Source organism: Marmota monax, unplaced genomic scaffold (assembly GCF_021218885.2).
Source record: "Marmota monax isolate L192 unplaced genomic scaffold, Marmota_monax_Labrador192_F-V1.1 WCK01_AAM20220418_F8-fsc00013, whole genome shotgun sequence".
In the NCBI taxonomy this organism is placed as follows: domain Eukaryota; kingdom Metazoa; phylum Chordata; class Mammalia; order Rodentia; family Sciuridae; genus Marmota; species Marmota monax.
In genome coordinates this window covers 6195-30649 of record NW_026692202.1, presented here as the reverse complement: position 1 = coordinate 30649, position 24455 = coordinate 6195, and the positions used below count along the sequence as shown (strand labels likewise).

Here is a 24455-nt window from a genome sequence, read left to right as displayed (position 1 = left end):
AGAGTACAGAAGGGAATAAAGCCTAGGCCCTATCCCCCAGAGAATTTATAGTCTGTCCAGTCATCTACTTTTTCTTACCTACATGGCTGGTTAGAAAGTCAAGGAAGGTCAAAGAACAGTTTTCCAAGATAAGATCTATTCTACAAATAGCACAGAATTGAAGTCCACAGATCACGCCAACAATGAAATAGCCAAGCTGGACATGTGCAGTGTCCATTTTAAATAGAAGTTTTGTATTATGTCATTTAAACAGTTTTGGTCATTTTTTTCTCCCTCCCCACCCCCCCAGTGCTAGGGATTGAACTAGGTAGGGCCTCAAGCAAACTAAGCAAATGTTCTCCAATGAGTTAATCTGCAGCCCCTTTTCAAAAAATTTTTATTTTCTTCCAGGGTTTCACTGTCACTTAAATATTCTTCAATTATATTTGATATAATGATATTATGATACCTTTGACTATTGCAGTAACCAAAGAAGATTCATTGGGTAAATTACAGAAAGAACAGTCAAGTTCAACAGAATGCTATTATAAGAGGAGAATCTCCCAACCCAACCCCATCTACAAAATGATGCTTGTTTTTTCTAAGACATCATGGTAATTTTCATTAAAAATAATAATAAAAAAAGATGTTTCTCTTAGAGGCATTTAGAGAACCATAATTTCACTTGTGAGCTATTTGTAAGTCTTGCTTGCTTCTGTGGTTTTGTGATATCATAATCATCCTGAACAGAATAACATTTTAATTCACAGGGAGGCAGGACAAGTGTAACCATAAAAGCTTCCAGGCATGCAGATGACATTTTAACATTTAAAACTTAGCACAAGAGTAGTTGTTGTGCACTTAAAAGATCCACACAGAAACAAAGTCAATTAAATTTTATTTCAACCAAGAGTATAAAATAAATGCAACGTAATTTAATTTAGTTTTAACAGTCATTTCAAGAAGAATGTCAGGACAACTTAAAAGTGGGAAACACTCGACTCCAAAGTGGCAGCTTATCCTGTACCTATGGAGGGAGCGGGCCTTGCTAAGGCGTGGCCAGCGCAGAGCACACAAAATCGCAGCGGGGGATGGAGAGCTACAGTTGTCTCTATAATCATACAAAGAGGGATGCGTGCAGAAAATGACTGAAAAAAGAGACATGGACAGGTGCACTTCACAAACAAGAATTATTGGAAATACAAACTAGGCAGTTTAGAAAGGATATACTACATAACATATATAAAAAGTACTTTCCATTGTTGTTAAAAAGGACATCTTCAGTCCAGATTTTGTGTAATACTTTTAGTGTCTACACAGACAAATCTTTAAAAAAATTAAATAGTATTAATTTACTAAATATTTAGGAGATAACAGTGCATTAAGGTTTTTTTTTTTTCATATAATACATATCACTCCCTTGCAGTGATAGCATAGAAGAGTAAGTATGGCCTTAGGAATACATTTTTTTAAAAAAACCCTAGAACAATGACCTTTGCTTTATGATATTTGTGACAATTCTTGAAGAGTATGGGGACCTAAGCTGCTATGTTTTGTATAATACGTTACTTGTACTTGACTCCTTCAAGCCTCTCTGTCTGATGGTGATTTCACTGTCTTTCTCCACCTCCTAAGAAGATATTACCAGAGTTTAAGATTTGCAACTTTCATAGAATTCTTCCTTCATTGAACAGTTTCTGCTACATATATTTACTCAAAAGTACATCAAGCTGCAAAAGTCTTATTCTCCAACTAATTTTTCTCTTCTTTTGCCTTTGGTAGAGAAAACAGCATCATTTTAGAGGCACAGAGAACAACTAGCAGTTGCTCCACCAGGAATGAAGCAGTGAACACATACGTAAATGTTGTCTCTTTCCATTCTTAAGAGTAAATTATGTTTATAAGAGAAAACATAGTTCAGATGGCCAAAATTCTAAGTACTAAAGTTTCAAAACCACACAGATATAAAAATATACAAGTCCTTGGTTTTTGCATCTCACTGCATGATCTACTTCATCACAAGGATTGTTTCAGCCTCACAGTATCAGCCTTGCCGCCAAGCTACTTTATTGTGAGCTCGTCTGTCCTGAACTTTTGAATCCCTTTTCCCAAACATACATCTCATTAGAAAGCTAACTCTAAAACTGACCTATAATATCAAGAGCAGAAAATCTTCAATTCATTCTTTCAATTATCTCCCCTGGTTTTGGTGTTCCTATAGGCTGAGGGATGTCTGTCCCCACTGCATCCTCAATAGGCATTAAACAGTATCTAACAAACTCAAAGAGGAATGCAGTCATTTGGGGACCAAAAAGTTTAAATTTTGCCCCCAAAGAGCTTCACAGGTCTCCTTAGAGATCCCATAGTCTAGGGCCCTTATGCGTATGCAAGGCTTTTTCCCCTTTATAAAGAAAGGAAAATATGAACCAAAATTATTCCAAAGGGTAATGGACACGAGTGGGCATCACTGACCCTGAGGCAAGAAGAGAGGACAAAAGGGCCAGAACCAGTGAAGTGATAAGAAGCCCAGTCATATATATAAAGGAAATCTCAGGCTATGTCCTGGAGAACACTGTACTGGGAGCAACTGATAAAATCCCCATATAGCTGATGTCAGTTCTACCAGCAAAATTCATTTATGTATAAGGAAAGCAAGCGGCCCAGTGAATGTATAAACCAAACCATAAGAATTACATGTCAACGTTGCTAATTAAATATTAAGGGGCATGGTATTTTGATTTATGTGCATATCTGGGGTTATCTCTTTTTATTAAATGTAAGCTCCCCTTGAGGGCAGGAACAGATCTTCTATTTTCACTGTAATTTCCTACAACTACTTAGTAGAGTGTGTTCTGCCTATAAGAGTCATCCACTTGTTGAAGGCTACTGTGAACATTGCAAATATACAGTAATGTCTTTTCTGATATTAAATCACTGGCTTTTTCCCAAGCTGGACCAAGAAATCCTTCCCTAACACCATTTACTATGGAATTTGGAATAATACCTATCCAAGTGAGTTTAGAGTAAACCAAAGAGCCTTCATATTATAAGACAGTTCATTTTCAAGTCAATTACATGACAAAAACATCCCAAGAGAGCTTACTGTTACTGAATTGACCATAAGTAACAGGAAGTGTGTCCTGTTGTGTTTTCCACCTAGCAGAGCACTGGACACCTTGCAGGGTACAGTGAGCATCTGAGGACCAGTAGCTCTGGACAGTGAGGCTTCAGGGCATAGAAAAGAACTTTACACAGGTAGCAACTTCATGCAGGAAGATGTTCATTTCTTATTTTAAAAAAATGGAAGTGATAAAATACCATGGAAATGATCAGAAATTCCTTCAAATGGAGCATGTCAACTGTTTCATCTACAATCTTGATGAATGTCACTATACAGTATTATTATTAATAGCATTATTATGCTGAGATCAGTAAGGTCCTGGCTGGCTACAGTATCACATCAATAGTGCAAAATGTATACTGGCTTCTGTCTAAATTTCACTTGTATATGGACCCAGAGTATCATAACCAGGTAGATAAGTTCACAAAGAATAGTTTTAAAAATGCATATAATTTGCATATATGACAAATCAGCTATTTCTTCTAGCTCAAGAAAACATCTAAAACAAGGCTGGTGCTGCTAGTTGCATTCAGAACATTTTTTTTTTTTTGCCCCTTACATTACAATGGGAACTCTGTCTTTACATTTCCTTTTGACTCTGGAGAATGAGGGGCTCCTTAAACTGGCTAAGAAAGAACTTAGCTTCTAATTCATAGATAATGGAAATGCAAATATTCACCTTATATTGTATAGTCTTATACTATCTGCCCATAGTTTTTAGGCACAATTATTTAGTTTTCTGCTAGGGGCAAAAGAAAGTATTCAGTGCAATGAAAAGATTCTTGATAGAATTAAGTTTCAGTAACAAAAGCGAAATTATGCATACATAATACCCACTTTAAACATGAATAAAACCTACATTTTTAACATGCTTTAAAAATAGTCACTCTATGTCTAATGCAAATACAAATGGAGGACACTGCTCTTTACTTTAAAAGCAGATGAATCTGCAGGCTTCAATTTGAATACCCTTGATTAAGTAAGAAAGTTATTCACACCTACCCAGATGTGAAGAAACAAAGGAAAGGAACAGTTCCTTTAGAGAAGCCAACTTTACATACAATACACACAAAGCTTTTCCTTCAAGGGGAAGTAACCCATTCTTTGATCAACATTACTCCTTAAAGAAATCCTAGTGCAGTTAATATTCTCTTCAGCTTTCTGGTGTGGATCACCAGAGGACTGTATTTCATCAAAGCTCTTGAAACCCTTTTTAAGGTAGACTTAGCTACATGAAGGTTAAAATCATAATTCTTAATTACCGAATACTATTCAGAATATGATGGTTCTAGGAACTAAGTTCCATATGAATGATTATATAAAAATCACCACACACTTCAGTTCTTCAGAGCATAAAGCATAGTAACTGCAAAGATCTAGGCTGTTTTTGGTTGTAAGTTCCCTCTGTCCCACCACTTGTTTTTTACTAGGCCTTCCCTGAAACTAGATAAATAAAAACATAATAGTAAAATACTTTGGGACAGTAACAGTTTTGTTTAAGACTTCCATGAGCAAAACAGTTAAAGTATGTGAAAACTGTGTAGTGCTCTAAAAGGTGCATTGTTACCTGTGTTGCTAAATCAGTTCATGAAGTAAAAAACTATACACCACTGAAATTCTGTCTCTAAAACATTAAAATCCTATTAAAAGAGCTTTGAAAAGATAAATCATAGTGATTGCTACAGCATGAGAAAGGTGCACCAGAAAATCCTTCAAAAAATGCTGAAGGTTACAGAAGTGCTGGAATTAGATTAGACGCTTTATCAGAGAAGTCACAATGGAACACATGCAGGGAAGGTATTGGGGAAACTTCACAAGAATCTTCCATAAGTCAATAAAGAAGAGATATCAGTCCTGAAAAATACTCAGTATATAAAGTTTTCCTCCCAAACATGAGTTTTAAATGGCATCATAGTTTGTGTTTTGGGGGTTCTTTGCAATGCAGACATCATATTGCTGGAGTCTTGCTTTGTGCTGGCCTGGGCCAAGTCAAGGGCTGCTGATCAGTACCGGTGGGCCTGGTGAGATGGGTGGTACTGTGCACTCTGTTGAGACGAGGAGGAGTAGCCTAGAGTGCTCTGGGACTGAGAAGATCCCTGAACGCTGCTTTGGTAATTCAGGCGAGAACTGGAGTGCTAGAAGGAAATAGGAAAAGGAGATTACTGATAAATATAAGAAGATTTATGGCTCGAGGCTGGGGTTGTAGCTCAGTGGCAGAGTGCTTGTCTAGCATATATGAGGCACTGGGTTCGATCCTCAGCACTACATAAAAGTAAATAAAGGTACTATGTCCATCTACAACTAGAACAAAATAAATTAAAAAAAAAAAGAAGAGAAGTATGGTTCAAGATGTCAATTACAGTAGAATGGAGATATAAACCATTTTCATCAATAAGCTCCTGGTTTAGATCTACAGTAGCTGACAGTTAACGTAGTTTGGTAATACATTTACTTCTCTGAAATCACACACTATAACCACACATTCTGACAGGTATGACATTTGGCTGGATTCTTTGGGAGGCAAAGAAAGGGAGAGGAGAAATGCTGACCCACTGTTCTTCATACAAATACTAGGTACAATTTAACCTTTTACATAACTGAGCTTTACAAATAAGAATTACCAATTTGGCATATGGAAATCAATGACATTTGTAATGTATACTAACACGCTATTAATTTTCTCATTATAAAGAACAAAGCTGAGACTAAGAAATTACTATTTTGGAGAAAATAGTTTTCCGAAGTAGAAGCTAGTCCAACCCACAAGACAAAGGAAGGCAAGGTTGGGTAGCAATAAGTGGGTTTTATAAACTTCAGATAATATTTAGAACAAAGTCTGCCCACCAATAAATCCTGCTTCCTGTCCAATAAGCAAATACAAAATTTTAATACATGGTTGCCTCTAAGAGAAGACAGAGACAAATGTATTTCTTTGTCTTCTAAGACAAGGGGTCTGACCATATTGCCCAGGTTAGTCTTGAACTCCCAGGCTCAAGTGAACTTCCCCCTCAGCATCCTGAGTGCTGGGATACAAGTTGTGAGCCACTGCTTGTATTTTTATGACTTCATTATTCAATATATGTTTATTATTTTAAATAAAACATCTTCATAGTTTTTATAGAAAATATGAAGAAAATGTATAAAAGAAAAATTCATCTATAGAATAAGAACATCGTGAGCTGGGGCCGTAGCTCAGTGGCAGAGCACTTGTCCGCCATGTGTGAGGCACTGGGTTTCATCTTAGCCCCACATAAAAATAAAATAAAAGCATGCTGTCCATCTACAACTACAAAAATAAATAAATAAATAAATAAATAAATAAATAAATAAATAAAAGAACGTGGTACCTGATTAAACATAAGCATAGCTGGAAATTAACCTTCTAAATATAGTGTCTTAGCCTACATTCTGAAGGTTAGGCTTACCTATGAGCAAAATGAGAAAGAATACATGCAATAAAACTATTTTTTGGAGTTAAAAATGTAAATGACCAAGAGGTAACAGGGGAAATTTCAAAAGGGACAGGTTGGGGGTATAGTTCAATTGTAGAGCATGTGTGCGCATGGCATGCACCAGGCCCTAGGTTCAATCCCCAGCACTAAAACTGAACCAACAAAAAAGAAAGGAGAAATCAGCAAGGTCCTCCCCCTCAGTATGCAAAGGCTACCAAACTGCACTTGTAATATCTGCCCAAGACAATAGCGCAATAAGACAATCTTGGTCAAAAACAACTTGGCTTTACCTTTTCCAAAATTACAGAGCTAACAAGTTGTATGTTTGAAAGATACCTTTCAAAATTCTGATTATGTTTTATTTTTTTCAAGTTTTTTAATGAAAAGGAAAGTTCTTTCCACTCATAATTCATCAGAGGCAATTCTTCTGGTAAAACATAATGTAAACATATAAGACTGTAATGTGCTAAAACATAACTTTTTTAAAGATTTCCTTTTTAGACAGAGAAAAAGCCAATTTCCCTCTTTTTCAAAGTATGAATCAGATTTGCTTACACTGGAAGCAGCCCCAAAGCTTTGAAACTCTACTAATGGAACCTACTGAAGAGGAAGGCAAAAGTTCTCCCTAATAGAAAAGTTAAATATGGCCTTGAATAAATTGAGATAAAGTAACAGGGAGGATCAAACACAAAAAAACAATATCACATTAGCCTATCTTAGAGATTATGAAAAATGGTTTATTCATGAAGAAACTAAAATATAAATATAAAAATATTCTGAGAAGCCCTAGAACCAGAAAATGTAAGGAAAGGAGAAGAAAATGATAAACTAATGCCCTATGATTGTTAGGCTAGCTATGATTACTTTGGGGTTAGCAGATTGCACTTGGCGCAATATCTCTTCTGTAGTACATAGAGAACAAACATACTGATTACGTAAGACTTGGAAATGGTTCTACTCCCTCCAACTAAATCACTGAGATATCTATCCATTTTGTCATTCTATCATTACTTACCTATAAGTAAGGTTTACTTATAGGTGGAGAACAATAAAGAAAAGCATTTTGAAGAATTTTTGAATTTGAAAAGAACAGGAGGAAATCAAGTAATTGGCTTATAATTATCTATCACCAGGTGATAAAGAGTCTGTCCTTTTGTTATGGTGGGGTCAGGACCACTCGAGCCAGAGAGTTAATTTGGGGGATCCCAACAGACTAGATTAAGTTGCCCATAGCACAGTGTCTAATTAACAAACAGAAAAATAATGGTGAAGCATGAAATGAATTTATTTGTAATTTGGCCCAAACTGGGAAGATAGCCGGTCTAGAAATCTGTCTCCCCCTATGGGCAACAGTTTAGGATTATAGAGGAGAAAGACAAAAGCAGATAGCCAAGGGGTATGCAGGTTATACAACCAGAGTGGTGGTACACTGGTACCCATCCTGGGACAGTTTTTGTTTTCAGCACAAGATGGAGCTGGGAAGGAAGTAAACTATTACAGGTTAAAAGGACAATGTCTAGATGCTTCTTTAATTTTTTGATTTTAAAGGAGTCCCTGTTACTCTCGACCAAAACTTCAGTTAGGGTCCTCTGAGTCCTCTGCTTGACTAGGCCCAACTGTGCGCCTCCCTCTTTGTTCTTACTGAATCCTATAAGCAAGAATTCTGCAAGCAAGAATCCTGTTAAGGTGTGTTAGAAAAATCCCCCACCAGAAAAAAGCACACTCATACATTGCTGGTGGGACTGCAAACTGGTGCAACCAATATGGAAAGCAGTATGGAGATTCCTTAGAAAACTGGGAATGGAACCACCATTTGACCCAGCTACTCCTAGGTCTATACCCAAAGGACTTAAAAACAGCATACTATAGTAACACAGCCACATCAATGTTCATAGCAGCTCAACTCAGAATAGCTAAACTGTGGAACCAACCTAAATGTCCTTCAACAGATAAATGGATAAGGAAACTGTGAGATACACACACACACACACACACACACAATTATTCAGCATTAAAAGAGAATAAAATTATGGCATTTGCAGGTAAATGGATGGAGTTGGAGAATATCATACTAAATGAAGTAAGCCAATTCCAGAAAACCAAAGCCCAATGTTTTCTCTGAAAAGTAGCTGGGGAGGGAGATGGGAAGAATGGAGGAACTTTGATTGGGCAAAGGAGGGTGGTGGGGTGGGACATGGGGGAAGGAAAGAAGGTAAAATGCAATGGATATCACTACCCTAGGTACACACATGTATGACTGCACACATGGTACAGTTCTACATCATGTATAACCAGAGAAATGAAAAATTGCACTTTATTTGTGTTCAATGAATCAAAATGCATTCTGATAGCATATATACCTAATTAGAATAAATAAATAAATTTAATTAAAAAAAAAACCCACCCTCAATAACGGGTCTCTCTGGCCTGCCTTCAGCAATAATACTACCAAGTCAGAAATCTTTTATCCCTGATGTTTCCTCTTGATAATTTTCCATCTCTAACCCCACCCTGTGCCTTGGTAATGAATCTCTGCTTGTCATTGTTAGTGCTGGAGTTTATCCCATCTCTCTTCCCACTTCAAGACTCTGTTGCAGTGGTCCCTATATCTATTCAGGTAGTCCTCCTTGAATAAAGTCTGCTTTACCATTCATTATGATTCAAATCTACAATGTTCCCCCCAAAGAATCGGTGTTGAAGTATTGGTCCACCGTAGAGCAATGTGCAGAGGTGAGGCTTTTGGTAAATGATTGTGTCACGAGGACACTAATCTCATCAAGGGATCGATCCCGACAGGGTTGTAATTGAATGGACTATAGGGAGGTGGTAGAAACTGTAGGAAGTGGGGCCTCCTTAGAGAAGTCAGTCACTGTGGGTGTCGCCTTGAAGCATATATCTAGTTCCAGGTCACTTTCCCTCTCTCTCTCATTCCTGGCCACCACGAGATGAACAGCTCTGTTCTGCCAGGTGCTCCCTGCCATGCATGATATTGTGCTTCACCACAAATCCATAGCAATGGGCCCAAGAGACTATGAACTGAAACTTGTGAAACCATGAGCCAAAATAAATTGTTCCTCCTCTAAGTTGATTTTCTCAGGTATTTTGTTGTCGCAACAAAAAGCTAACTAACATGCTATGTTTAACAAATGTTTACATAAACTATTTCCTGTAACACAATCTGAGGCATAAAGCTATTTCCTGTAACACAATCTGAGGCATAAAGCTAAGAGTATACAGTCAACATTTGTGGCTCATATAATAGGGATAAACTGAGGTTTAGGGAAAAGTGGAATTTATAACAAAATTCACATACGTTCATGATTACTAACCAAATACCAAGATGTTTTTAGTGAATCAAAATGAAGCTTTGAGGGCTGGGGTTGTGGCTCAGCGGTAGAGCGCTTACCTACCACATGCAAGGTGCTCGGTTTGATCCTCAGCACCATATAAAAATAAATAAAGTAAAGGTACTGTGTCCAACTACAACTAGAACACAAAAAATATGAAGATTTGACTGGTTTAATTGGAACCAAAGGGAAATATTCTATACTCCTCTGTTAACAGGAAATCTTTGTAAAGCCAGTTTAAGCTGCTATTTATTATGTCTTTCTTGATGCTTCTCTTTATTCCAGTTCCTTATCAGTGAGTTTATTGCTCCCTTGCCAGAGGTTTTGTTTTCTATTATCTCTATTCCAAGTGATCCTCTTCTGCGATTCCCTGAGGATGGTTCTAAAAATTTTTCCATCCTTCTTTCATTTAAGTTTTCCCTTCTACTTAGGTCTTTTCTTAGCTTTTTGCCACCTTGAAAAAAAATATTTTTGCAACATTCTCTACCGTATCATAGTAGGTATTTTACCTCTCTCCAAGTATCAATCCTTAGACATTTTTCCTTTAATTTCCTAAATTAGTGGTACAATTATAGTTTTCCTTTTATCTTAATAATAAAAAGTATTGTCTAGTCTCAAAATTATTTCTCGTGAGACTTTAACAGCTATTTCTGGAAAGTCCCAGTCTTCATTCTTTTCTCTTCTACAGCCAAGTGGCTACTATTTTCTCCCTGTAAGAGCAAATCTTTCTAAGAATGTAATTAATTTCATCCAAAGTAAGCCACTACTTCCCTCCCTTTCCAATTGCTTATCTAGGTATTTTCTTCAGACCCAAAGCTGTTAAAAAATTATATGAATAGAAATACTTTTTTTTTTTTAAAGGAGGAAGCCGCCTACTCTACTTTTTCTCTTCCAGGTGTTAGGACAAGCAAGTCAAGATATGAATATCTCATAATTACATGAAATATGATAAAAATCTTCATTTTGATATAATTCCCTAGAAACAGAATTACAGAGTTTGTATATCAAATATTAAGAATTAAGAATTAACCTAAAAGGATCTCTTAAAAGCCTAGTTTCCATTTTATAAATCATGAAATATACACATACTAATTAAAAAGGAAAAATTCAGGGACTGGGATTGTGGCTCAGTGGTAGAGTACTTGCCTAGCATATGTGAGGCACTGGGCCTCGATACTCAGCACCACATACAAATAAATAAATGAGATAAAAAAATTTTGTCAACAACTAATAAAAATATTTAAAAAGAAAAAAGTAAAAATTCAGTGGAGTACCTGATAATCTGACGGCATAACTGGTCCCCCTGAGTTTGTGCCGGAAGCCCCCAGACGCGGCTTCTTGTTTGGAGGCACCTGATTCAAGCCGGAGTCCTGGCTGTGCTGCAACCCTGCTCCAGCACCCCCGACACCAGCCGCAGTCCCTCCTGTTGTCCCATTGGTCTGAGTGTTGTTCTGTTGTGGTGGGGGTGCCTGTGGAGGGGCTGCTGCCTGCTGTGGAGGGGCTGTGGGTTGCTGATGCTGGTTCTGCTGCTGCTGCTGATTCTTTTATGGCAGGCAGGCAGGCAGGCAGGAAGGAAGGAAGGAAGGAAGGAAGGAAAGAAAGAAAGAAAGAAAGAAAGAAAGAAAGAAAGAAAGAAAGAAAGAAAGAAAGAAAAGATAAGATATAAAACTAAATTCACAGGGAATTCTATTACTTGATATGCACATGTGACTGCTGACCCAGCTGGGACACAACCTGTATGGGTCACTAAGTGATTGGAATGACTGAATAACAGGGCAGCCAGAGAATATAGCATCCCCAAAATTCATACCAGCCCCAGAACAGAATGCATTTTCTGAAGTTCACTTAGATCACACAGTAATCCTCCAAAACTAGTCACAGACACCTTATAGGCCACAGGGCACAAAGCATATAGTTTCATACCCATTTAAAACAGCTATAAAAAATCTTTTCAATCATGATTTTGGAAAGAAGAGCAGTGTAAGGAGGAGGCATATATATCCAGTTAAGATAAAAGGACAGAGTGATGCCTGCAAAAGACAGTGTGTAATGTAATGGTAATGACACTGAACAGAAAAAAGCAAGAATTAGGAACTGGAATAGAATAAGCTATTAGACAAACCAGAAAGTTCAATGATCTGTAAGCTTATTGTATTTTACATTTCAAACTGTATCTACAATCCTCAAATTTCTACAGAAAATAGTATTTATTTAATTATTTAATAGAGATTATCAAATTATGCTCCCCTGAATTATCTGACACCCTTATTCTCAAAAATTCAAAGTGTACCATGCAGTTTATACCTTGTCACCTTTTTCTTCAGGCTCATCTTCATTAAGGAATTCTCGTTTAGGGTATGGAATCTGGCAGCCAGCAAACACACTAAAAAATTGTATTTAAAAAAATACATGTCAAGGCCTAAATTATTAATTTATCTTATTAATTTAAAATTCTAGTTTTTCTTTTGTAAATTATTTCATACTCTTTCTCTGTGGCTGGTATATGCTGAATGTCTCCCAAAACAACTCAATTTGAGCAATAAAAAAAAAAACCACTCAACTGATTTCTACACTGTCACTTTCAATTTCAAATTTTGACTGCTGCTTGCTAGCTGATATATATGACAAAGAAGCTTCTCCACACTGACTTCATCAGCACCAAAAATAACTGAATTAGTATTTGCTTCAACAACAACAAAATATTTTGTCCCCTCGAGAAAAAAATGTACTTCTAATAAATTCAAGCACAAAAGATATACTTGGATGACATTAGGATAAAGGAATAGAGGGGATTTGCTCTAGAAGACAGAATTTTAAGTTCTCCATCTCTGATCTGATTGGTCTATAAGTCGCATTTGTTTTCAGTTTTAATTTTCATTTGCAAAACTGATTAATGGTCATTACTAAAACACTTGTTTTCATTCACACCTTTCTCCAGCTTGGCCTGTTTCAAAATATGGACCATTTTTCTTCAGGAGTTTTTCTCTGAGGCTATATTAATAAAGAAAGTAAAATACTTCAGTAATGAGTACTTCCTTGATTTCATCCACCATCTGATATCCTTGACCTGGAGTGAAGGACATAGAAGAGGGAGTAAGATACATACTCTAATGTTGGCAAGGGGTCCTCCTGAAAATAAGGGTCCTGCAGAGCCTGCTCTGAGGTAATTCTCTTGGTTGGATCCATAGTAAGGAGTTTCTGAAGCTAGAGAAACAAAAGAAATTGACAGCACATGAAAAGGTTTGCTTACAAATCAATGTCCAGACTTTCGTAGTAAATGTGTAACAGGATTACATAAAATGTATTTTGTATAGCCCACTGCATAATCAGTATACTATACACCTATTTATGTGAACTTGGCAGAAATCATCAGCATTAAAGCACCTTTAAAATTCTTTTTTATGCTGATAAATCATTTTAAAAATTAAGGCTAGAAGGGTGACATTTCCAGAGAAAAATATTTAATTTTGCCTCAGCATCATCCTCCAATTTCTTTTGTTTCAAAAGAAGAAATAGCTGGGATAGTTCCACAGTAAACAAGATGAGATGAAAACTATGTTAAGATCAGATTTCAGTCTGGGAGAGAAGCACCTACCAAGAGGAACACTTTGCTGTCAGGCTTGACCTTGTGTTTCTCCATGTATTTTATGAGGCTACTGTTGGCATACCTGCAAGCACACAGACAGTCACATGTCAATGAGAACACTCACACAATTTACATTTTTTAATGAAAAGCTCTAAGACTGGTTTTCTTAGAAGGTATATTAAGTTTAAAGCATTGCTTTTGCTGATTAAAAACAAACACATTACCAAATATTGGCAAATGTGTTAAGAAAGAGAAATTGTTATATATCATATTTGAGATTTTTATATTGGAAAATAGTTACATGTCAACTATTAGAAAAAATTAATATGTAATATGACCTATCAATTCCATTTCTACGTACATACCTGAGTCTAAGTGATGCTTGTGTATATGCATATCAAAGTACATGAATAAGAGTCAGCTTTTATTTTTCCTCTGAGGTACTGGGGATAAACCCAAATCCTCTACACTGAACTACATCCTCAGCTCTTTTTATTTATTGAGACATGGTTTCATCAAGTTGCCCAGGCTGCCTCAAACTTGCAACCCTCCAGCCTCAACCTCCAGAGCAGTTGAGATTATAGAAGTGCACTACTACACCCAGCTTCTTATCAACATTTTTGTAGCAGCAAAAATAACTATAAAAAACAAATGTCCATCAACTGAAAAAAAAACTAGGTAAATTGTTAAAATGTCACAGAATAGAATGCTATACATAAATGTATGTATGCATATGAATGCATATGGTTGGGTAGGAAAAACAGCATGTTGCTGAAGAAAATACATAGATAAACCAGGTGTGGTGGCACACGTCTGTAATCCCAGAGGCTCAGGAGACTGAGGCAGGAGGATCACAAGTTCAAAGCCAGTCTTGGCAATTAGCAAGAACCTAAGCAAGACCCTGTCTCAAAATGAAAAATAAAAAGCAGGAGGCTGTGGTTGTGGCTCAGTGATAGACCACTTGCCTAGCATGTGCAAGGCACTGGGTTCGATCCTGAGCATCACATAAATAAATAAAATAAAGGTATAAAAAATGTTGTATCTTAAAAAGGTGGGGAGATGGGGATGAGGCTCAGTGGTTAAGCGCTCCAGATTCAATCCCTGGTACCAAAAATAAATAAATAAATAAAAAGAAAGAAAAAAAATACATAAATGATTCTAGATACTAGTACTAGTTATATAAATTTCAAAGACATATTAAACTGAACAAAAATTTTTAGAGATACATACATGGAAGAATAAAACTATGATAAAAATGTGGAATGATAAACAAATTCAGAGCATTCAGTCTTCTCTGGTAGAGATAAAAAAGAAGGGAGGATACTCAGGGTACTTCAATAATCTTAGCAATGCTTTATTTCTTAGGTTGAGAGGTGAGTGGGGGAAATTCATTTGATTATTCTAAACATACTATGTATATATTTCATCATATATTTTCTTTCGTACATATGAAATATTTTGAATTAGAAAGGTCTAAAAATAGGTAAAAAATAGTCATGGTAAAAGAAAATATATAAAAATATAAAGAAAAAACTTCAATTCACTCATATCAAGCCATTCAGTGAGAAAGAACCACTGTCAAAGTTTTGATAATTTTTCTTTGGCTTCTTTTTCCTATGTACATGTATATATGTATGTGTGTATATACATATATGATTCAAATATACATGTGTGTATATATATATAATATATAATATATATATATACACACACACACACGATTCAAGCACAGCAGGACTTTTTCTTTGTTTTTATAGAATTGGAAACATAGTACATAGTATGTTATCATGAGTTTTTTAAATTTCATATTGCTTCACAAACAGTTTGCTTTGTTAAATGCTCTTCAAACACATTCTTTTGAGTAGCTGAATATCTCCTATTGGTATGAAGCTGTTTCATAGTAGCTACAAGTACATGGCCAGGAAACAATACTATAGCTGATGAGAATCAGGCCAGGTGCTGGCCCAGTTATTTATCTAATTGAATTGAATTTATCCTTTAAAATTTCTCTCCTCTTAATTCTGGTTATTATAAACACTATTGTTTTAGGTAGAACTTTTCATTTTATCTTTAATGCTAAGTTAACTGTTAAGTGCCTTCATTAATTTTCTCCATCTTTTATATTATTAAATATCTTCAATTACTGAAACCACTTTCATTCAATATTCATTTGACAACTAATTAATGAGCATATACTATGTGCCAGGCCCTGAGGATACATAAAATGATATATAAAATAGAGATGATCCATACTATCTAGATGAAAAGACAGGATTCAAAAGCTAACCGTAGCACACAGTGATGAATGCTAAAAGCAGCAGCACAGCATGCAATGGGAATGCAAGGAGACCAACCTAATTTAGACCTGAAAGGTTAGGGGAGGCAAAATCCAAAGGATAAGTCGAAACAATAAGTAAGAGTTAATCTGCCCGGCACAGTGGTGCACACCTGCATTCCCAGCAGCTCAGGAGGCTGAGGCAGGAGGATGGCAAATTCAAAGCCAGCCTCAGCAAAAATGAAGCACTAAGCAACTCATGGAGACCTTGTCTCTAAATAAAATACAAAATAGGGCTAGAAATGTGGCTCAGTGGTCGAGCACCCTTGAGTTCGATCCCCCCTCCACTGCAAAAAAAGAGTTAATGTGATAAAAGGGGTGAGAGGAAAAGGATGTCCTAAAGAGGAAAGAGCACATTTTAAAATTCAGAGGTCGAAAAGAAAGCTCAGAATACTTAAAAGAAATTCATGATGTTTTGGCTAAAGAATACCGAGAACGGTTAAGAAAGGAACCCAGAGATGCCAAAAGCATCCTAAACCATATTAAGGAACTGAAAGCAATGGTAAATTAAGTGCACCTAGAAAAAGTGACATGATCAAATTTGCTTCCGACAATGACTATAGTGTAGACAGAGAATTGGAATAGAGTAGAAGTAGAAAAATCACTAAGTAGGCTGGCCACTGCAGGAGTCCAGAAAAGATGATGTTGGGGGCCAAAACTATAACAGTGGCAGGGTGAATGGAGAGAAACAGAAACATTCAAAGGATCCCTAGGATTATATTTGTTAATCAACTGGATGCAGGGTATGAATGGAAGATAGTGAGAGATAGAAGGATCAGGAGGAACTCACAGGCTTGAACAATTAAGTCAATCATGGAGCCAGTTCCTATGGCAGGAAATAGCCTGGAGCAGTCTTGGAGAATAGATGATGAGTTCTATTTTGGACACTTAATGCTTAACAGAACTTTGAAGTTGGGATTCCATAAAGCATTTTATTCTCTTTTTTTTTTGGTTCCGGGGATTGAACTCAGGGGCACTCAGCCACTGAGCCACATCCCCAGCCCTATTTTATATTTTATTTAGAGACAGAGTTTCACTGAGTTTTTAGTGCCTCCCAGTTGCTGATGCTGGCTTTGAACTTGTGATTCTCCCGTCTTAGCCTCCAGAGCCAGTGGGATTATAGGCATGTGCCACCATGCCCAGATATAAAGCATTTTAATAAATAGACTTGAAATCTGGAAAAGAGATCTGAGTGGGATATACAGGCTGAACAAACCTAACATAAAAACCTGAAACTTAAAATGCTCCAAAATCTGAAGAAAATCCAAAATCAAAAAAACTGTGTCCCTAAGAACTTATAAGAGATACTTAAGCTGTATAAATTCAGAGTTACCAACACAATTGATGATAAACTGTGGCCACTGAAATTCTGGAGTCTGGGGAAAATATCTAGAGTAAGAAGGGAGCCTAAACAGAATCTTAGTACTAGGGCTATCTTAAGGCAAAGGACCCTAACAAGGACTCTGCGAAAGAGGGACTGGAAATGATCAATGCCATTCTCTACTTCCCTTTATTATGCTTTCATTCCTACAAGTCATCCTGTCCTGAAATTTTCCTGGCAAGCTGCCCAAAGAGAACCCCTTCTACTGTTTTCTCTAGGTGTGCATATTTAGAACAAACTCCTTTCATGCCTTTGCTGTCCCTTCAAGTCTACTCAATATACATGTCTTCACCAGTGTGTTTTACTTGTGTCCTGGGCAACATGTTCTTCCTTCTGCTATTCCTCCTGGTTTCCTGGTTCAGCATTTCAGTCACCAGTTATTACTCAAAGATTAAATTACACATGTGGCTTTGAACTAAGATTTTTATCATGCTAAAACAAAATAGATAAACTATCTACTGACCCTGAAATTTTTAAAAGCTTAAAAATATAATAGTCTAAACTAGACATATATATTAGCAGCATTTAAAGCATCCCTTAAATCACAAGTATAGGTACCTACCTGACACACACAAGGCCCTACGTTCAATTCCCAAGGCGGGGGGGTGGGGGGAGGAGGAGGAGGAGGAGGAAGGGGGGGAGGAGGAGGAGGAGGGGAGAGGAGGAAGAGGAGAAGGGGAGAGGAGGAGGAGGAGGAGAGGGGAGGAGGAGGGGGGAGAGGGGAGGAGGGAGGGGGAGAGGGGAGAGGGGAAGGGAGATGGGGGAGGGAGAGGGAGGGAGAGGGAGGGAGATGGGGGGGAGAGGGAGGGGGATGGAGAAGGGGGAGGGGGAGAATAAGAATACTAAAAGTGCCTGGCTTAAATAATAATCTACATCTGTGTTTTTTTAAAGATTAAATTTTCCTATTGGAGTTGCTACCTATAATTAACATGTTACGATCTGAATGTTTGTGGCCCCCTCCCCAAACTCATATTGAAACCTAATCTCCAATGCAATAATATTGAAAGGTGGTACCTTCAGAAGGTGCTTAGGTCATGGAAGATTCTGCCTTTATGAAAGGCATATTGCCTCATAGAAGAGGCTTCATCCCCTTTTACCCTCCCATCATTGAGGATTCAACCACAAGACACCATCCTGGAAGCAGAGAACAGTCCTTGACAGACATGCAATGTGCCAGCACCTTGATCTCAGACTTCCCAGCCACCCAACTATAAGAAAATAAATTTCTATTGTTTATGAATTACCTAAGCTAAATATTTTTTTTTCTAGCAGCACAGATGGACTACAACAATATGAATTACTTACGTTGTTCTTCTAAAGTCTTTTTGAAGCGTAGGGTATTCTGGCATCTTTCTAATATCTTCCCAGTCTTTATCTTACAAAAAAAATTGAATATTGTTATGAAAAATAATGTTAATTTTACTCAAAATATAATTGGTTTAGTTTTAAAATATACATAAAACACACTTTATCTTTTGAAATATGACTCAAAATACTTTTTGCGGGGGTACTTGGGCACTATTCGACCACTGAGGCACATCACCAGCCTTTTTTGTATTTTATTTAGAGACAGGGTCTCACTGAGTTGCTTAGTGCCTCACTGTTGTTGAGGCTGGCTTTGAACTCACAATCCTCCTGCTTTAGCCTCTGGAGCCGGTGGGATTACAGACATGGGACACTGCACCCAGCTCAAAATACTATTTGAAAAAGAAAACAAATTACCTGCAGGAAATCCCATGACACTAAATATCCGATCAAGTTGATCATGATGAAAGGGATTGCTTGTTTTAATATCTTCCTGACGACAGTGAAAAATAGGTTCTGAAGTCAACAATTCAGCAAATATGCAACCTATTGCCCATATATCTATGAAGAAAAAAAATCAAGTTTTTATACAAATGTATTACATTTCCTTAGTTACAATTCCTGGATATAATTCTAACACACACATAAGAATACTTTTCAATAAAGCAATGTACAAAGAACAGCAAGTGTAGAAGAGAATATATACAGTATATATGTGACACGAAATAGCTGTATCATGTAACAGATTGGAAGCTAAACAAAGAACATTTACTTATAAGTTTCCTAAAAAATAAACTTAGAAAGAAATTAAATTTGGCAAGCAATAAATTTTAAGATTTACACAAAAATCTTCCTAGCCACTATTAATAATTTAATCATTGAAGCATTCATTGATAACCTAATACCAGGCACAATACTCAGATCTGACAGAGTCAAACACCATCATTCAATATGGTGATGTAATTCTTTTAATGCTATAAATGTGTAATGAATATGTCTAGACAGACAGCAAAAGGATTTGGAAAAACCCAACTTTTATCTGAAAGATTACTAGCCTCAGTTCTTTTCCCAACAAATTACAAGGTTTATGAGCTGATAAATAATACAAGCATGACTAGGACATGGTGGTACATGCCTGCGATCTCAGCAATTTGGGAGGCAGAAGCAGGAGGATTTTAAGTGGCCTCAGCAATTTAGTGAGAACCTGTCTCAAAATAAAAAATAAAAAGGGCTGGGGATGTAACTCAGTGGTAGAGTACCCCTGGGTTCAATCCAGGGGTACTCTACCACTGAAAAAACAGTGGTACTGAAAAAACAAAACACCACAAAACCAGCAAAATATATATGTGTGTGTGTGTGTGTGTGTGTGTGTATGTATTGTAGGACACAACTAGAGATACAGCTTATCTTAACAGGTCTGCTCTGATGCTATCCCACCCCCATCCTTAGGACAGAGTTAGGAAGCTTTAAAGGTTTTATAAGGGGCTAGGAATGTAGCTTAGAAGTAGGGAGTTTGTGCAGCATGATCAAGGACCTGGATTTGGTCCTCAGCACCATAAAATTTTTTTTTTAAGTTTTATTAACTAAAGTCACCAATTATAGATTATTCAATTGGGCTTTATATATTGAATGATTAGAATTTATATTCTGGGACTAAAATATTTAAAATGCTTTGCCAAATGTGTAAGTGAATTAATTTTTGTGAGATGTGTATCCACATTTGTCCCTTTAAATAAATGCCATTTAGTTATGTATTTTTAAAACAGATAATAATGCTAGGAATATGGTATAGTAAAAAAAGTACAGTGTTTAGTAGCCTATCAAATGTGAGAATCACATTCTGTAGATAAACTAGAGTTAAATAATATTCATTAGCTAAAATAATTGTCAGTATGATATTTTGTAAAAAGAGAAAATGCCAAGTGCAAAAAAAAAACATATAGTAATGCCTCTTTTATCTGATCCCATTCAGGAATGGTTTCCTTCCAGCTAAGTTAGCCTTCTGGATAATGGGAACATATCCCTTCAATAACCATTTTTTATTATACCATTACGTGCCATCATAAGGGATATAAAATATAATTTAATCCTCCTTAATGATGCAGCCAAGGTCATCAACATCATAAACATTCATCACACACGGTAGAGTAATAATACTGTTGAGTGTCTACTTTTTAATTCTTTTCTCTCTCCCACATCATGTTGGCTATCATTCTTGTCCCTGATGGTCCCATCTCTCTTCCTCCTGGATGCCTTTATCATACAGTCAACTGGGATGACTACTATACTGTTGTTGTTCATGTGTCTATCATGACCACGGTTTGTCTTTTATTTAAAACAGAACCCTGTATCTATACTTCCCCACAAACTGCTAAAATAAGGAATATCAAGTAGTGCTAAATTTTACTACAATTTCTGCCTCATATTAGCCTATAATTTTAAGTAGTTATCTGGCTCCTACATCAATCATCTCTGCCTCCTCCTCAGATCTCTTTCCTCAATCAATGGTTGTTCTCCTGATGCTTGTCCCCAATACACTGCCACTCCCCTCCCCACTAAATGTCATTCCATAAAACTCCACTGTTATCAAATCATCAAAATCTTTTTCCTATGCTCTGAATATACATACTCATTTCTGACATGGACTGGTATGGAGAAGAATGAGAATGAGTGATTATGTATGTGCTTATATACATATGCTATGAATATCTTTCAAGGCCAAAGATAATTGATTCAGGGAATTATTCTTTTCTCTGTCTTAACATCCTAACTCCTATTGAGAATGAATAATTAGGACTTTACTAAAATTAGAAACTAGTAATTATGTTTTTATCTTTAAATGGTAAATCTCATTTAGTGAGCAAGTAAGTTGCAAGCTTAAAATTCAATTTTAGTTCTCCTTACTGAGGAAATAAGAAATATACTTGGTTTTCAATTATACCCAATTCCCTTTATCTCCAAAAACTATTTTTATTTTAACAGAAGAAAATTTAATCAGAAAATAATTATAAAACTGTATTTTTCAAAGTATGGACTCTCAAAGTATGTGGGTCACACATACTGTGTGAACTGTGTGAAAAGTACATGTTAAAAATGGGTCTTACCATGAGTTGAGAATGAAACTGACTTTAGTGGAGCATCACTTAGCTTAACAAAAGGTATTGGCTGAATATGCCTTTTCTTAGAGAAAACACTCTCTTTTAGATATAGACTGTACTGGTAGTAGGTGAGGGCTACAGGCATATGGACGTCTATGGGTACTACATCCTCTAGGTTATCCAACATCAGCCTGATTGTTCCAAGGCACCACCTGTTTCTTCCAACATTCTAACATTCTCTTTGGCTTATTTTTACTCACTCTCTTCCTATCCTCTGGTAGCTTCTGAGATTGCCTAAAGGATCTAACTGCTTCCAATAGTTGATAAGAAGAGACCTAAATAACAAAAAGTAAACATCATTCTAAAAAAAGTCTCAAAAATACAGTGCTACATTAAAAGTCATTTGTTGACATTTGTTGGGCCACTCCATCCCTTCCATTTTTGTCTGTAGTTCTTTCTTTACCCTCTACAGACAGCTGCCACTTTCCTCCATGGATCATATGGCCAATTGTGAGAATAAGGGCCTTATATCATCTCACATTCCTCTACTGCCAAACAAATACTGGTTTCCTCACAGCTCTGAGGCTACTCAGAGGCTTTACCATTAATTTAACAGAAGCATTTGACAGTATTTATGAGATATTTACAATATTACAGTTCTATGCTAGAGTATCAGTATCTGAGGAACATATAAACATATTCTAGGTGTTTGACTTTTACAGAAATCAGACCTCCTGATGAACGAGGACATTAATTTGTGTTTGCTTTTTTACCCATGAGCAGGCTAGGTATCAGTCTAATTTGTCCAAATGTGAGAACTTCCTTTGCAGTTCTTTGGGTGCCACCAGGTTTTCATAAGCAAGGATTGTGCTTCTTGTCAATTTTTAACATTATAATTTTAGTATCCTTGTTAAATATGACTCAACAAAAATAATTAAAGGTAGTCCAAACTGATATGAGCCTAACACCAATAAGCAGATAATCCAAATTAAGAAAGAAAATTTAAAGGAATACACTTGGGAAATGTAGGCAATTTATAGAAATAGACCTTCTACCAGCTATTATTTATTCACTCACTATGCTTCTTTTATTATCTCCAGATTTGAGGATGGCTCTCTCCAGCTGACTCTCAACCAACAGAGGGGATATTCTGAGGACACTGTAGTGACCAGGTAGCAAAATCTCTGAAGCCTCTGTTATAAAGCAGACTTAAGTCCCAGTGAGTGTGTTTATGACGGGGTTTCTTACTCAGTGCCCCAACCACCCTGTAGCGAGATAGCAAGCTGCTGAGCACAGTTAATCTTGCTCAACTAACTAGATTATATTTCCTACCTTGAAGGAGAAACTGCATTCTGATAACGAATGATAAAAGAGAAAGATAAGACATATAGTTCTTGCTAGAAAATATGGTGACTAACTTTCCCCCAAGTAAGAGTTCTTGCCAACACTGTATTACTCCTGCTTTTATATTTTTCTTTCTGTGAGAAAAACGATCCTAAACTTCTCTCTAGTTCTTCTGGTCAATAGTTAGGTGAGAATAAAATAAAATTTGCATGTTCTTATTTTCATAGCAACCTAATAGGATCAGATACCTCTATTCTCTAAAAGAAAATGCTTTCTTCTTTAAAAATGACCATATTCTCCTATTCAGTTCTAAAATCCAAATCTACTTGAATGTAAAATCCAGGAACATAGAAGATATCAGGATTTTAACAGAAAGATATAAGGTAGTTTTTACCACGTACTTTCATTATTATACCATTTGGTATTTATGAAAGCTCGATGCCAAGATAGCAAATCATGTTAGACCAACTTACCAATGGCCTTTGTATAATGCCTCGCACCAAGCAAAAGTTCTGGAGCCCGATACCAAAATGTCACAACTACTGGATCCAAATCTGCTAGTGGCTTTAGAGGAGAATTGAATAATCTGGCAAAACCCATGTCAGCTAAAAAATAAAATAAATTAATATAAAACTCAGTTTGACATGCTATTAGAACCATGCAAGGTTGATAAAATGGTCACTAACCTTATGAAGCAATGCTTTTCCTCTGGAAAAAATCACAGGTCTATGCCAAGCACTAAATGGGAATCACTTCATTTATCTTTAGTATCCCCCTGGATGTAGATATTACCATGGTGTCCATTTTACTGCTGAAGAAACTAAGGCCTAAAGACTTGCCCCAAGCATCACTGAGCTAAGTTTAGTCAGAATTAAAATTCAGGTCTGACTTCAAATTTCTGGCTCTCAGAAACAATTATAATAATAATCTTAAATGTTTCTTAATATATAGAATAGTCTGAGAGTCTCCATGATCAGTCATGACTTCTATATACCTATATATCAAAGAACTGATTCTTACTTAGCTTAGTATGTGCTGCAGAAGCTCCTACATGCTCACATGAGCTGATTTATACATATCACTTCCTAACTCTACATTAGGTGACAGAATATTGGTAACTTGGATTTGGCTATGACAGGATATTTACATTATGGAAAGTAGCAAGTGTCACAAACTGAGATGGGAAATAGTCACTAATTGAAGGGTAACCAAAATATCACATGTGTTTCCAAGAGTATGCATAGAACATATAAGAGATAATTTGTTATAATTCACATTTAACAAAGGCCTACCAAAGCTAACTGATCTAAATATTAGGGGTATATAAAACTGAGTTATTAGTAAAATATGTTATTAGTAAAAGAATATTTATAACCATGATAAGGTTCCAGAGATCAATTTTCTTAAGATTTCATAAATAACAAATACCTGTGTCTAAAAACACTTTACAGTTTACAACTGGCTTTTATGTGCATCATATACCACCTCATTTAATCCTTTTTTTTTT

The 24455-nt window shown here is 36.4% G+C and overlaps 1 protein-coding gene across 1 annotated transcript; it reads right to left on the bottom strand.

The window, feature by feature from the left end:
* Window positions 1-860: 860 nt before the first annotated feature.
* Cdk19 (cyclin dependent kinase 19) lies at window positions 861-23553 on the bottom strand (the record flags this gene model as incomplete). Its single annotated transcript, XM_046429951.1, is given in 8 exon segments — window positions 861-5235; window positions 11174-11440; window positions 12204-12282; window positions 13006-13103; window positions 13495-13567; window positions 18507-18576; window positions 18924-19067; window positions 23422-23553. Coding segments are annotated over 8 exon segments (995 nt in total), but the record flags the coding sequence as incomplete, so codon positions are not given.
* Window positions 23554-24455: the final 902 nt, after the last annotated feature.